The 15379-nt window shown below is 33.1% G+C and overlaps 1 protein-coding gene across 3 annotated transcripts in view; it reads right to left on the bottom strand.

Moving 5' to 3' along the window:
- Positions 1 to 15379, bottom strand: part of Ankhd1 (ankyrin repeat and KH domain containing 1) — a 127715-nt gene that overhangs the window by 18545 nt on the left and 93791 nt on the right. For all 3 annotated transcript variants that reach the window (XM_077800818.1, XM_077800823.1, XM_077800820.1), the window contains 8 exons: positions 11761 to 12519; positions 6554 to 6699; positions 6305 to 6416; positions 5346 to 5491; positions 4217 to 4359; positions 3590 to 3803; positions 1671 to 1846; positions 788 to 950 (listed from right to left, as the gene is read on the bottom strand). In XM_077800818.1, the coding sequence (XP_077656944.1) occupies positions 788 to 950; positions 1671 to 1846; positions 3590 to 3803; positions 4217 to 4359; positions 5346 to 5491; positions 6305 to 6416; positions 6554 to 6699; positions 11761 to 12519 (1859 nt within the window). The remainder of the gene's footprint in view (positions 1 to 787; positions 951 to 1670; positions 1847 to 3589; positions 3804 to 4216; positions 4360 to 5345; positions 5492 to 6304; positions 6417 to 6553; positions 6700 to 11760; positions 12520 to 15379) is intronic.

Below are 15379 nucleotides of genomic sequence, written 5' to 3'. Positions count from 1 at the left end.
AAAGAAAAACCAGTGAGCAAAAAGTCCTTAGGCAGTTAAAAGGTGAGTGCATTCTAGGTCAGTGACAGTGCTACAGTTTATGTAAGCAAAAGGGGAAGGTATTATGAATGATCAATCTGAGGAGGTTAACATGAACCAAATTATGAGAGCTTTGTAGGCCATATTAAGTAGTTTATAGTTTACCATTAACTGCAATGGGACAGGTATTTATTTATACATACATATATACATACATGCATACATACATAAATACCAGGGATTGAACACAGAGGTGTTTTTGTCACTGAGCTACACCCTCAGTCCTTTTTTTTTAAAAAAAAAAAAATTTATTTTGAGACAGTATCTTGTTAACTTGCTTAGAGCCTTGCTAAATTGCTGAAGCTGGTCTTGAAATTGCAATCCTCCTGCCTCAGCCTCCTGAGTCCCTGGGATTACAGGTGTGTACCATTGCATCCAGCAGGATTTAAAAAATATATCAGAACAGTGAGCCTTAATTTATATGAGAGGTATAAGTTTTTATGAAAGGTCACTCCTTTTTGTTCCTCGTCAGGTAAATATCCACCTGCATACAATAGTTTTCCTTAAGTCTCATATTTTATGTACAACATAACAAAAATAGTCAAGGAAACAAGTGATTTAACAACAAAGCTGCTTAGAGTGAACTACCCCATAGCTTTTAGGTTTGGCTGCAAAAGAATGGAAAGACAATAGTGATTTTTTTACGGAAATATAATTGATTCACCAACATCAATTAATTAAATCTTCCCTCACCCCCACATCAAATTACCTTGCGAAATGCTGACATAAGGGGTGTGATTTTCCGGTTATCTGCTGCATCCACATCAGCACCTGCTTGTACTAACAACTGCACTACATCAAAATGACCACCATTGGATGCCAGCCAAAGTGGTGTATTTCCCTTCTTGTTTCGAACATCAATATGGGCTCCCCTGTAGACAAAAATGTTAATACAGTTGTTTCTTATAGGAAGAGGCTAACATTTTTTACTTTTCCCTACCATCTTTCATTATTTTGTAAAGAGTAACATGTAAATAAGTGTATATTAAAATGTCAATAAAGTAATAGAATTTTATTTACTTTAAAAGTAAAAGGGACCACAGAAAGTTGGGTGTTGTTTTGTTTTGGTTTGATAAAACCAAGAATCCTTCATGGCAGCTACATCCCCTGTCCCACTTCTTAAAATTTTTTTTGGTACTGGGGATTTAACCCAGGGGTGCTTACCACTGAGCAACATCCCCAGTCTTTTTTGTAATTTACTTAGAGACACGGTCTTGCTGAATTCCTTAGGGCTTCAGCTAAGTTGCTGAGGCTAGCTTTGAACTCACCATCTTCCTGCTTCAGCCTCCTGAGATGCTGGGATTACAGATGTGCACTACTGCACTCAGCCCCTTTTTTAAAAATTTTAAGATGGGGTCTCACTAAGTTGCTTAGGCTGGCCTTAAACTTGCAACCCTCCTGCTTCAGTCTCCCAAGTCACTGTGATTACAGGCATATGTCACTGTACCCAGATAGGGAAAATAAATAAATAAATCTGTGTGTGTCACACACACACATGCATATATACACATATACAAATATATATTTACCCATAGGTTATAAAATGAATAATATATGTGTTCTTAAATTTTTTTTAATAGAAAATGACTCACCTGTTAATCAGGAGCTCACAAAATTTGTAGTGACCTTTGTCTGCTGCTATTGTTAAAGCAGTATCTCTTGAAGAAGGCACAGGAGGGGCATTGACATCTGCTCCTTTATCAAGGAGAACTCTTCCAACCTCTGCATATCCCCCAGAAGCAGCTTCCATCAAGGGGGTAAGACCAGTCTGTTTAAATCAATAAATGATGTAATCGAATTTTATAATTTCTTAAAAAGACTAAAGCAATTGACTTTTAAGAAGATTCTGATTTCCTCTCCCAAGAGCTAAGCAATAGTCTGTCTTAAATTTTACTAAATAGCAAGTGATAACTGTTAGGTTCAATTTAGACATGCCAGAATTCACTTTATAACCTAATACCCTATGCAAAAAAGAAACAATTTCATAACTTCCAAACTATCATAAATCTACTCATTAGATAATAATTACTTTGTGAAATTAAGAGACATTAAAACATAAGTAGATTAAAATCCTAGTTAATAATTTTTTTCTAATGTCTTTCGTACACTAATCTCTTTGATATTTTTGTTGAAAGACATTTCCTACTCTCATTCTCAAAACAATATGGATTTCCCTAGGACTTTTAATAGATGAGTGGGCCACAAATGTAACAGAAAAAAAAAAAAAAAAGCCAGATGGTAGGAAAGGCTCATTTCTCTATATATGATTAAAAGTCAGAGGGAAACTGGGTACGGTTGTACACCCCTGTAATCCCAACTCCTTTTGAAGTGAAGGCTTCAAAAGAAGGATCACAGTTCACAGCTGGCACAGACAATTTAGCAAGACTCTATCTTAAAATAAAATCAAAAAGGCAAACTAAAATGGCAGAATGGGGCTGGGGTTGTGGCTCAGCGGTAGAGCGCTTGCTTACTATGCAGACATTCCTGGGTTCAATCCTCAGCAACACATAAAAATAAATAAATAAATAAGCAAGCAAGCAAATAAATAAATAAATAAAATGTAGCAGAATGCACCTAGTAACAAAATAAAAAAGGAAGGAAGGAAGGAAGGAAGGAAGGAAGGAAGGGAGAAAGGATGGATGGATAATAGCTAATGGAGTTAAGGGAGAAAATATGAAATTTCCATTCAAACCTTTCCAACTGGAAATGACTACCAGATTGGCTGTCATCTAACTATAAAGAATTCCAGAATTCCACCTGCTGGGTGTAGTAGTGCACATCTGAAATCCCAGTGGCCCAGGAGGGTAATACAGAAGGATCTCGAGTTCAAAGCCAGCCTCAGCAAAGGTGAGGCATTATGCAACTCAGTGAAACCCTGTCTCTAAATGAAATGCAAAATGGGACTAGGGTTATGGTTTAGTAGTTAAGTGCCCCTGAGTTCAATCCCTGGTACCAAAAAAAAAAAAAAAAAAAAAAAAATCACTTTAGCCACATTTTTCTAGGGTTCTAAGTTATCTAATAGTTCAAATAAAAGGATTTCTAATTACTGAAATGCTAACTCCTATTTTCTAAATGTCAAACAGTCAGAAAACTGTCAGAATCTTTTACGGTCAAAGTAGATTATATAATTTTATTTTGTCCTAATTTTATAATTTATGAAATAATTTTGCTTGGGTTTTATCAATGTAAGCATACCTCATTAAAAGAATTCTTTAAAAATCTACGTTAAAGGACTTATATAAAATAATCTTATTAAATTCAAAAGTTGCAAACGTCAATAGGGATAACAGAGCACACAAGTATCAAGTTGGGAAAAAAATTGATTCTATTTATTCCTTACAGTCCATAATAAACAGTTATTAACAATGAAAAGTATGTCACTGACCTTTATATGACATAATTCCCAAAACCTTAATTGAGACATCAGTTTTAACTTAATAACTGAAAATACTATAGTCAATCTGAATATAGAAATATATTTGAAATAGTTTGCAAATGATAAAATGTTTACCTTTGCCCTATGTTCAACATTGGCTTTTCGGTCCAGAAGCAAACTCACTACTTCTGCTCGGCCCTGGAAACAGGCCAGGGTGAGAGCTGTGTTCCGATTGGTCTCTATTTGAGCGTTAATGTCTGACCCCATATCAAGCAGCAGTTTCACTGCAGGAACATGTCCATTCATTGCAGCCAACATCAGGGGAGAAATACCTAGTTTACTCCCAGTCCTAAGAGGAAAATGTGCTCAGAAAATTAAAATATGTAGCCTGCGTTTTTAAAAAGCAATAACGATGAAAATGGTTCAGTAAAAAGACAAGTTTTGAACAACGATGAATAGTTTTAATTATTTAGACCAATAATATGGAATAGGAAAATCCCATAATTTAAAACACAATTCCTACTTAGGGGTTACAAATTTTCCACAACACATAGTAAAGTATTTTTTGGAATGAGACCTCTTTTAAAAGAAGCCATATTACTGAAATAAGCTGGAATTACTTACAAGCACATTGTAGAAATAATATTTGGCTTTGCATCTTTAGTACTATCTTAATTTAAAATGGTATCTGCCCAAATATTAAGGGAAAGACACTTAACTCCAAAATAATCATGATTGATAAAATGGATGAACAGGTGATACCTTGAATTAATTTCTGCCCCAGCATTAAGAAGAATCTTAATGATATTAACATATCCTCCAGATGCAGCTAGACTCAATGGTGTATAATCAGACACATTCCTATGCTCTTTATTGGCACCACGAGCCAGCAGCAAGTCTACCACCTGCAAAGTAAAATATGAATAGAGAAATTCAGTTTACACTAAGGGCTAAACTTATGATGAAGTAAGCACAAAGAAATAAGACCTACTACATCCTTGTCTAAATATCTGAATTACATTCCATTATGTCCTAAATAGAGAAATGGATTCAATTTCATATCAAGAAATTCAGACCTTTGAAATCCCAATTATGCCGAAGTAATAAGATGTCACCCTTTCCATTTGTAAGTTATTAAGCGAGCAATGAATGTGCATTTCTTGTGTTTAGATTTGTGATTCATTCAACCACAACAAATGTAAAAACAAATAAATTTTATTAGCCTCAAGGGCAAAAAACAGTTTTAGGGTTTAGATCTAGAATGTCCCTGAAGATCATGTGTTGAAGGCTTGTCCCTACTGAAGCAGCATACAGAGGTGAGGCATTGGGAAACGACTAAATCAAGATGGTTCTGATCTCATGAGTGTATTAATCCATTGATAGCTGACTGAACTACTAGGCAGTAATAGAAATTATAGGGAGGTGGGGCGTGGTTGGAGTAAATAGGTCACTGGAGGCGGGCCTCTGGTGACTATACTTTGTCTGTGGCCCCTTTCCCTCTCCCTTTCTCTCTCTCTGCTTCCTGATTGCCATAAGCCAAGAAGCTTTCCTTTGTTACATCCTTGTACCATGATGATTCTGCCTTGGAAATAGGTGACTACAGACTGAAACCTCTGAAATTATGAACCAAAAAAAACTTTTCCCTCTTTTAAGTTGTTCTCATCAAGTATTTTGGTCATAACCAGGAAAAGCTGACTAATACAAGCAGATTCCTTAAAAGGGCATTAACTATATGCCCATTTAGCTTAACCAAAGTATCCTACTCCTTGGAAATTATATGGAACGTGTCAAAACACATGCATGTTTTATTCATGTAGCTAAAATACTAATCATATACATGTTGAAAAATATAAGCAAAATGTTTACAAGATGAAAATTAATGTTGACATACCTCCTGACGTCCACCAGAACATGCCAAGGAAAGTGGAGTATCCTTAGTTCTTTCAGATTGTGCTTCTATATCCCCACCTTTATCCAAGAGGATTTCAACAACTCCAACATGCCCTGCTGTAGCTGCTAGGATCAGTGGTGTGAAACCTAAATTAGAAAATACAAAGCTAGCAAATTAGTAGGTTGTTGTTTTATTTTTGTGGTGCCGAGTTTGAACCTAGGGCCTTGTGCATGCAAGGCAAGCACTCTACCAACCAAGTTATATCCTCAGCCCAAATTAGTGGGTTTTTATTTATTTTAAATCCACTGTCATCAATTCTCTTATTATTTTAATTTTTTAAAAAAGTGTTAGGGCAGATACTAGTAACCATTTAGAATAAAATGCTCTAAATCCAAATATTTACATGACAAAAACCCACCTGCCAAAAATGCTAAGTCAACTAAAAACTTAAGTTTGTATTCACAATGAACTTTGATCCTTCTGTACAAAACACTTTGGGGAAATATTAAGGAGAAAGGCAAGCACAACCTCCCCCCCCCCGCTGCAGTATCACTAAGCTACAACCCCAACCCTATTTTTTATCTTGAGACAGAGTAGCCTCAAACTTGTGATACTCCAGACTCAGTCCACTGAGTAGCTTTTATTACAGTTGTGTGCGATTGTTCCAAGTCTTTTTCTCCTCAGTGTTGCTGGGGACAGAATCTAGGGCCTTGAACATGCTAGGTAATAACTCTACTGGTAAGCCATACTACTAAACCTGTAACCACAACTTGCCTACCTTTGCTGATAACTTTTGATTTTTTAAAAGAATTACATGGCTCTGCAGATTAATGAATGCGGATATTGTTTACTCGTCTCATCACAGAGAGATTGTAGGAAGTACTTATTGACAGTAAAAAAAGCTACAACCATTTTCTGATATAACCATAATCATATATTATGGGACTGACATTTCCTACCTTTTTTGTCTCTGTGCTCAATTTTAGCATCTCGTGCAATAAGTACAGATACAAGTTCTTCGTGACCACCAGCACAAGCTAGTGTTAATGCTGTGTCATGATTACTCTCAGTCTAGAAGTAAAAATAAGATTATCAAGTGAAGAGAATATAATATTTCTTTTAACTATTAATATACAATGATAATAATAATATTCTAATAAAGAATATTAGAATGGGCAAAATAAGTTTAAATTAATTGATTTACTTACATGTGCATCAATGTCAACTGAAGGATACACAGGGGGCATAGACTGTGAAACCATATTGCTTGGAGTCTGCGAACAGGGTTCAGGTGTAAGACATTCTGTGGTCTGAGAGGAACCATTCGAACCAGTGGGTACTCTGCTACTCACAGCTGAAAAACAATATTCATATCGCTAAATTCCATTTCAGAGAGTAAAGTAATATGTACATAGAAAATCACCAAAAAAAAAAAAAAAAGAAAAGAAAAAACTACAGAAATTTCCATAGCAAAGCTATAATGTAGTAGTTAAATCATAAGCTTTGGATCACTGACTTTCTAAAGTAACTGACCTCAATTTTCCTTATACATACAATAGAGAAAATAATAGTACCTGTGTCTTGAAACGTTGTCGGAAAAATAATTTGAGATAATACAGGTAAAATACTTAACACAGTATCTAAATATTTAGTGCAGAGCAAATAAATAGTAGTTTTTTTACCTTGTCATTAGGGAGAATATAGTTTCAAAAAAATATTCTTTTAAAAAATGAATTTTATATCTTAATTTTTAAAGGGTAATCAGACAAAAATGCCCTCTGGACAATGCAAAAAAAAAAAAAATGTGTGGGGCAGCTCGTAGAGGAAAAAGAGGAGGGGAATGAATTAGAATATTTTCACATAAATTGTAGGGAATATATGTTTTAAAATTCAATATTTACTTTGAAAATTTTCTAAAATAAATCAATGTTTTAAAGTGAAATTATTTGTATTTAAAACATTTTAACAGTGCTTGGCATATGTGAGTGCTCAATAAATGTACTTATTATATATTTTACAAGACTTTAGTATTATTATTGACTTATAAAAAATAAAAGCATTATTTACTCAAGAAAGAAAAAACTCCCAGAAAAAAACAATCATTAATAACAGAAAAAAGGGTGGGGCTGTAGCTCAGTGGCAGAGTTCTTGCCTAGCATGTGTGAGGCACTGGGTTACGTTTCTTAGCATCACATAAAAATAAAATAAAGGCATTCTGTCCATACACAACTACAAATTTTTTTCTTTAAATAAAAGCTTTGGTAATCACAATAACTTTCTAATTGCCCTCAGATTGAAAGTCAGTCAAAACTTGAAGAAAAATACAAGCATTTCAAGTGCTAGAGAATGTTCCCTCTCTAAAATTTTTATATGACTGGATCCCAACAAGGAGCTGTTCACAAGTCTGAAATAGTCAGTTATTTACTAGTTTAAATAACTTATCAAAATTTAAGATGTCCAGTTTTTTCTACATGAGCTATCACCCCTCCTCCCCATCAATATATAACACCATCTCAGCAATATAAATTTCAATGTCTGTCAGCACATAAACAACATGATTCAACTATCTAGTTACAAATAAGAATGGCTATTATGTGTGTGTTTCACCTATAAGAATATACACAATGGAGACAAAGCTTTAAAAATTTGTCATTCAATGAATTAAAAGTAGACAATATTCTGTTTACTTATTCAAAATGGCTGTTTGGAAAACAGCTAAAAAAAAAAAAAGAAACAAAAATGCAATAGAGTGATATACTGATATCTAGTATTTTACTAATATACTTTAACAGTGGTTAGTCTTATAATTATTTACATATATCTTAATAAAGAACTACTTTTCTATCATTTTTATTCATGTTCTCTTTTTATTAATGAAAAGTAGATATTTTTAAAATTTTAATAGTTGATTATCGAGTGTTATACTGGAATGGGTTGCTATGAAAGTCTTCTTTACAGAGTTAACTTTAAAAAAATATTTTTGTATATTTAACAGCTCTATTACCAAAAATCTGTTGTTACATCAGTTATTTTACATTTTTGTACTACATTAACCTAGAAGCATTTTTCTCCTTATAATAATGACAATCAGAAACATTCATAGAAAGTGACTTTAATGAGATTGATTACAAATGAAAAGTTATAAAAATAAAATAAGAAAATAGCAAGAGATGTAAAAGGTACATGTGGAATAAAGGTTGTATTATGAGAGCATTATACCAGGACTATGACATTTCATTAATTCCCAAATGTTTTCTACCTCTAAACAAAATGCCTCTGAAAATTACTAAGAAAGACCATTAAACAAAGATCAACATATAATTTAAATTAAACTTAAAACTATTCTAAGATGGGATAACAGAAGAACTGAGTGCTCTATTCTAACTTGTGAAATTGAATAAAAATAGTTTTGTAAGTGGTATGAAAGATAATAAATCATACTATGGAAAAAACTCACAGATACTAGGCATACATAAAATTTATTGTGAGGTTTTAGGAAATTTATTGCTATGATCAGTTGTAGGTAATAATAGCTTCCTTAAATAGTTCTATTTAAATAAAAAACCTAAAAATATAACTTTGATGAGAGGAAATTATTAAAACCATTTTGAGTCCTCTCAATATAAGAGCATTTCCTAATTACCTTTTTATTCTTAAATCTACATTGATTATCACTGAGTTACTTAAAGCAAGATTCTTTAAAATTGAAATATTTTAAGAGCACATAATAAAGTGCCAACAACAAGGAACTAAAGTCACAAAACTATATTAAAACTTACATGTATATCAAATCTTAATTTAAAAAAATAAGAGAAATAATGTTATCTAATGAAATTTAGAAGCCTAAGAAATAGTAATATGCTTAAGATAAATTTAGAACTTTAAGTTGAATCAGATACATGTGTATTAGATATAAGGTTCTTTAACCTAGCTGAACCAAGTTTGAATCTTGGCATTTACTAGCAACTTTATTTTCCTAAGCTTCAGTTTTTCAACAGAAAAACAAAGATAGAAAAAATGATCTATTTTATAGGGTAATTATAAATAGCCAACGATAAAATGTAATATAAAGCATTTAGAACAAAGTATGGTATATAAATGCTCAATAAATGTAAATAAACTGATATTACTTTATTTTTAAACAATCTTCTTTAAATAGGAATTAAATTTTTACTGCTTCTACAGCTTCTGATGGCCAAAGCTATTTTGAATTTCTTTAAATTGCTTTAAATTTCTAGATGTGTGAACTTTTGAGAATCACTTGCTATATGATATCTGCCCAAATCCCAACATTCACTTTCAGAAGAAAAGGACTTGAGAAACCATGTTCTTAATTAAGAGTTTATATATACTTTGTCAAGAACTACATCAGCTACAAAACATATAAAATTACCAATAAAAGCTATATTAGCTAATTAAGTAACAACATTAATGTTATATATAAAACCAACTTTTATCATAAGAAGTATCTTGAGTAGGATAGCAATAAAGAAAAAAAACATTCCTATGTTTAGAGAGTGCAATTTGAGGCTGGGGATTTTGCTCAGTTATAAAGCATCTGCTTAGCATGTGAGGCCCTGGGTATAATTCTCAGCACCAGATAAATAAATGAGTGAAATTTACTGCTATTATATACAGATATTTTTCTAAAGTAAAACTTTATATGTTATAATTTTCTCCTTATCAAGTATGAGTATAGATTTAATTTAGGTAAAATTAATTAAATCTGTGACCTCTTCTGTCCTACCAAAATACCAATGTATTAACCTTGTCTGATTTCTTTTACCTTCAATTAGAAGAAACTTATACTTGGAAAAAATAATGTTTTAAACTTTTAAGTGAGTCAGGTGAACATCTTGAACAAAGAAAATATAATTATTGCTACATATACCAAAACTGATAAACCTTCATAAAAATGGAATTTTTATATGAAGATAATTTTGAACTGATTTAAAAGTAAAATTACTGGAATTAAATTTTATTAGCTCATATCAACATGATAATTAAACAATGTTTTCTAAGGTAGTTTTTTCAAGTTTTGTGTGAATTGTAAAGGACCATACCCATTTAACAAATACTTCAGTAAAATAAATACTTTTCCTACAAGAACCATTTATAAATATTACCATAAAGTTAACTCCTACAAGATCCCTTTAGAGTTCTTTCTACATTCTTTATTTAAAAAAAAAAAAGTCGTAACTGTATTGAAATATGGGTTTCAAAACTAGAATTGAGTACTTAATTAGGAACATTATAATGCTAGTTACAGAAGTTTCAAAGGCAATGTCACAATACTATAACCAATGGAAGTTATATACATGCCCAATAAAGATTTTGATTTAAGTAATCTTATTCCACAGTTTTAAAGATTCAGTAAAGATTAGGAAGACTAAAGGCTCACAAGAAAAGAAAGGAAACTGGGATAGCATAATTGGGGTTGGGGGTGGGGAGGAGAATATGACAAGAGGAAACAGACAACAGTAAGGAAAAAAATGTTGCAATCAAGAGACAGAGGACTGGCCTGCCTTTGAATATCACTCCAGCTACATCTTAGTTCTTGGTCTTCATCCACTGTCAACAGCCATTCTGGCTGCATTTCTGAACTGGGCTTTCATGGAGGTGATACATTCACCAGCCATCTTTAGGAAGGTAAATGATTAATTGCACTGTTTTCCCACTGCTGCAAGGACAATGAAAGGGAAAGTAAACTTGTGCACCTCATTTCATATCTAGATGTAATTTTCCACACAACAATAAACAAAAACATATACTTTAAGATTATTAGGACTTTCTTGTATGTGTATGTATATGTATTTGGTGTGTCTGTTGTTTTCATCAAGAGTTAATGAAAAATTCCAATCACAAACCATTCAGTGGTGATAAGTTTAATTGTACTTTTATTTCCTCACCACAAATATTATAACATGGAATGCTTAGTTTTCTCCAAACATTCCATTTAACTGAAATAATTGATTAAAAAATTATAAATTTTAAAAAGCAGCATGATTCTAAGTATGATTTCCAAACAAGAAATTCACCAGCAAGAAAATTTAATGTTTAATCTTGTGTTAATACCTCTGAAGTCTGTACAAAGAAATTCTAGTGTGAGAGCTCCTACCCAAGGCACAATATAAGGTAGCTTTGATAACAAATATCTAAAATAAAGGATTTATGGCAACTTTATTTCTTTGCCTTTGAAAGGTGACAAAAAAGAGGAGGGGCAAGCATACTTTATGTGTTAGTGCTGTTGAGCTTAGTTAATTAAATTCATTTCCAAAATACTTCAAGAAATGAGTAATTTTACAAGGTAACTAAAAAATGGAAAAGTACAAAATCTGTGTTTTTGTAGGGGCGTGCAAAGAAGCTGAGCACACAGATTAAAGAGAAATTATTACAGATATATATCTTAACCCACCTGCTATCAGGTCATCAAGAGTGTCGGTAAGCGTCTGGGCTGGAGTTGCAACCATTAATCCATCTGGTTCTTGAACTAATAGCCCCTGATCATGTCCAGTAATAGCAATCTGAGGCTGTCCTACAATTTGCTGATTACCTGATATTTTCTGAAGTTCAAGAGAATTTGTCCCATTAGAACCTAAGTCACTGGAAAAGTTACACTCTGAAGATGATAAAGGCTGGACTGGGACAAAATCAATTTGTTCTGCCGGTGGTGGAGACTGTTGCTCATCATCAACATCATTATCTTTAAATAAGATTGTGTCAACCTGAGTTAATTCTGAAAAGTGATCCTCTGGGAGACTACCATCTCCTTCCCCTTCTGGGAAGACTCCTCTATGAGAGCACTGCTGATGTAGAGACACTGTGTCTTTCTGACCTTTGGTTTCCAAGTATTCTTTGGTAAACTGCTGTTGTGTTTTCATCTGCAACTGCCTTTCCACTTTCTGCAGTTCTTTCAGTATTTTCTTCTTCTTCTGGACTTGCTCTTCTCTGTTCTTTTTAAGTTCTTCTATCTTATCTTTGTTCAGAGGTTCACCTTGAATTAACTCCAATGACTTAAGCTGTGCTTTTTCAATAGCACTAATTCTTTGTCCCAGTTCATTCAGCTTGCCTTCAGTCTCCTCTACTATGCACTCCAAAGGCTGGTATGGGTGAAAAGGTGGCAGTAGGTCCTGATCTGCTACCTGCAGGGAACTGGACTTCTGCTTGGATGTACCTAAGCACATGAAAAATGTTTGAAAAAGTGCCATGCTAAAAAAAGAAAAAAGAAAGAAAAAAAAAAAGAAAAAAGAAATCAGAACCCTCCCTCCCCCACATATGTGGTCCTCCCTCCCGAAACCATTGTAACTAATGCTACACAGGATAAATGTTCAAAGAGTCACACCAGTGTTAGGTGTGAAAGCCTATACTATTTCACCTGTTTCACGCAGCATAAACTGGGATGTTGACAAGTCAAAAAATGTGAATTTTAAAAAATCTACTCTTTAGAATTAGGAGTATTTAGGAAATTAAGACTGGGGCAAGAAGGAAAAGAAAACAAAGGAAAGAATCTCAAAATTTACTGACCAGATTGGACTTTTAAAAGAATACCAAATAAAGCAGAATCTAGACAGTATTGAGGATAACAATGTTAATGATAGCTTAAATGCCCACGTACAAAAATGATTATTTTTAGCAATAACTGTACAAGTAAAGAAAGGTATCACAAGAAACCAAACCTTATGGATCAAAGCAGGGAAATGTGTTTTTCAAGTTGTCAAAATATTTCTCTTATTAAAATATAATGTGAAATCAATTTTCAAGACATCTTTGTAAAATTCTCCATTAAATGTCTTTAACACTTCCATACCTGAATACTATATTAAACTTATATCTTACAATATCCTGCATTTAATTAAACTCTTCAAGTAAAGTTCATTTACGAGAGAAACAGTGAATGTTCTTAGGAGAAAAGCAGACTTCCCAAATAGGATTACTCATTCTATCTTTCCATTTAAAACAATGGAAATAAATATATGCTATTTTAAGGTATTAAATTATACTTATTACTCTCATATATCAAGTCAGCAGAAAAATAACCATCATTATTAACAGTCTTACATCTACATGAAATGGAGGAAATATACTTTTTAATGTATTACTCTGAGGCAAATTCAGGGATTAATCATGCTTAGGAATAAGTAGGACTATTCAACAACAAAAAGGAACAAATTACTAATGCATTCTACAACATGGATGAACCTCAAAAACGGTACACTAAGTGAAAGAGGCCAGGCACAAAAAAAACCCTTCACATTGTACAATTCCATTTGCATCAAATATATAAAGAAAAGGCAAATACATAGAGACATAAAGAAGAGTAGCTGCCTGGTGTTATAGCAATGAGAATGAGGCTCAACCGCCAACAGGTACGAGAGCTTTTGGGGGTGACAGAACTATTTTAAAATTAGATGGTGATGGTGATCACACAACTTGGTAAATTTACTAAAAAAATTCATAGCACTATACATTTTAAATGAGTGAATTATGAAATGTAAATTAAACAACAAGAAAGCTGTTTATAAAAAAGAATTGGGTGCTGCGCACAGTGGTACATGACTATAATCCTAGTGGCTCAGGAGGCTGAATCAGAATGGCAAATTGAAGGCTGGCTTTGGCAAATGAATGAGACCCTGACTCAAAATAAGAAATAAAAAAGGACTGGATATGTAACTTACAGGCAGAACACCCTTAGGTTCAATCACCAGTGCCACAAGAGGGGGGAAAAAAAAAAACCCTGGGTTTAAAAAAAACATGCTGGGCATGGTGGACTGCACCTGTAATCCCAGCAGCTTGGGATGTGCCTCTGAGGCAGGAGGACCTGTAATTCAAAGCCAGCCTCAGCAATTTACCAAGGCCCTAAGCAACTTGGTGAGATCCTGTCTCTTAAAACAAAAACAAACAAAAAAACCAACCTTGTCTATTCTTTTAGAGTACAGTTAATGTATGTGAATACCTTAAGTAATTTAAGAATTAAATCAAAGATTCATCTGCTAATGCCAGAATTGGCTCAAACACGCAACATTTATTATTATTGACTGATACAACCTAAGTTTTCCCTATCAGATACTGTATCTACAAAAGTAAGAAAAGCACAGTTCCCATATTATTATAAGCAATTTCAAAGGTCTACTTATCTTTAAAAATAAACTTCAGCAAAGAATATTGTCTATATTCAATTTTTTAATTTCAATCTGAGCAAAGTGGTACAGAAAGATTTTACTCTTTCAAAGTAAAAGCCATTAGATTTGAGAGGCAATTTTATTGCTATTTCCATAAGACCTAATTGGAGCCCATATTTTCATGTAAGTGTTTAATGATAATCAATAGCTAAGAAAATGGAGCAAACAGCTATATAAATCCACTAACACAGAAAGGAAATTTTCCATTTTGTAATAAATGCCATAACAGCAGAATAAATTTAGAAGTTCTATAAAGAAAATACATATATGTTTGGTACCAGGAATTGAACCTAGGGGTGCTTAACTACCAAGTCCCATCCCCAACCCTTTTATTTTTTGTTTTGAAGCAGGGTTTCATTAAGTTGCTTAGGGCCTAGGTTGCTGAGGTTGGCCTCAAACTTGTGATCGTCTTATCTCAGCCTCCAAGTTGCTGGGATTATAGGCATGCACTACCACACCCGGCTAAGAATGAATTCTCTTTTAAATATTCTTTAATTTCAAAGTAACCTTGTATAGCTACTATGTAATTTGTATTCAGAGTTAACATTAACCAGAAGGATAATTATATTTATGACAACATTGGACATTTACACAGATTTAAAATCTCTATAAATAGTAAGGTGATTAAAAATAAGACTAGAATTTTGAGGACAACAATAAACATGAATAACACTATTTTATTAATGAACATGTGCAAGAAGCCTGGAGCACAGATTACTAAGAGTAACTTATTTAACTGAACAGAAAGACTACAAGCTCAGAATATATGTAGCATAAAAAAATTTAGGATAGTCAAAGCAATGCACAAAAAGCAATTTCCAAAATGGTCAATGGATGAGTGTTCATAACTAATCA

Source organism: Urocitellus parryii, chromosome 1 (assembly GCF_045843805.1).
Source record: "Urocitellus parryii isolate mUroPar1 chromosome 1, mUroPar1.hap1, whole genome shotgun sequence".
In the NCBI taxonomy this organism is placed as follows: Eukaryota; Metazoa; Chordata; class Mammalia; order Rodentia; family Sciuridae; genus Urocitellus; species Urocitellus parryii.
The sequence above is the reverse complement of the archived record's forward strand: the minus strand, read 5'-3'. Positions and strand labels throughout refer to the sequence as shown.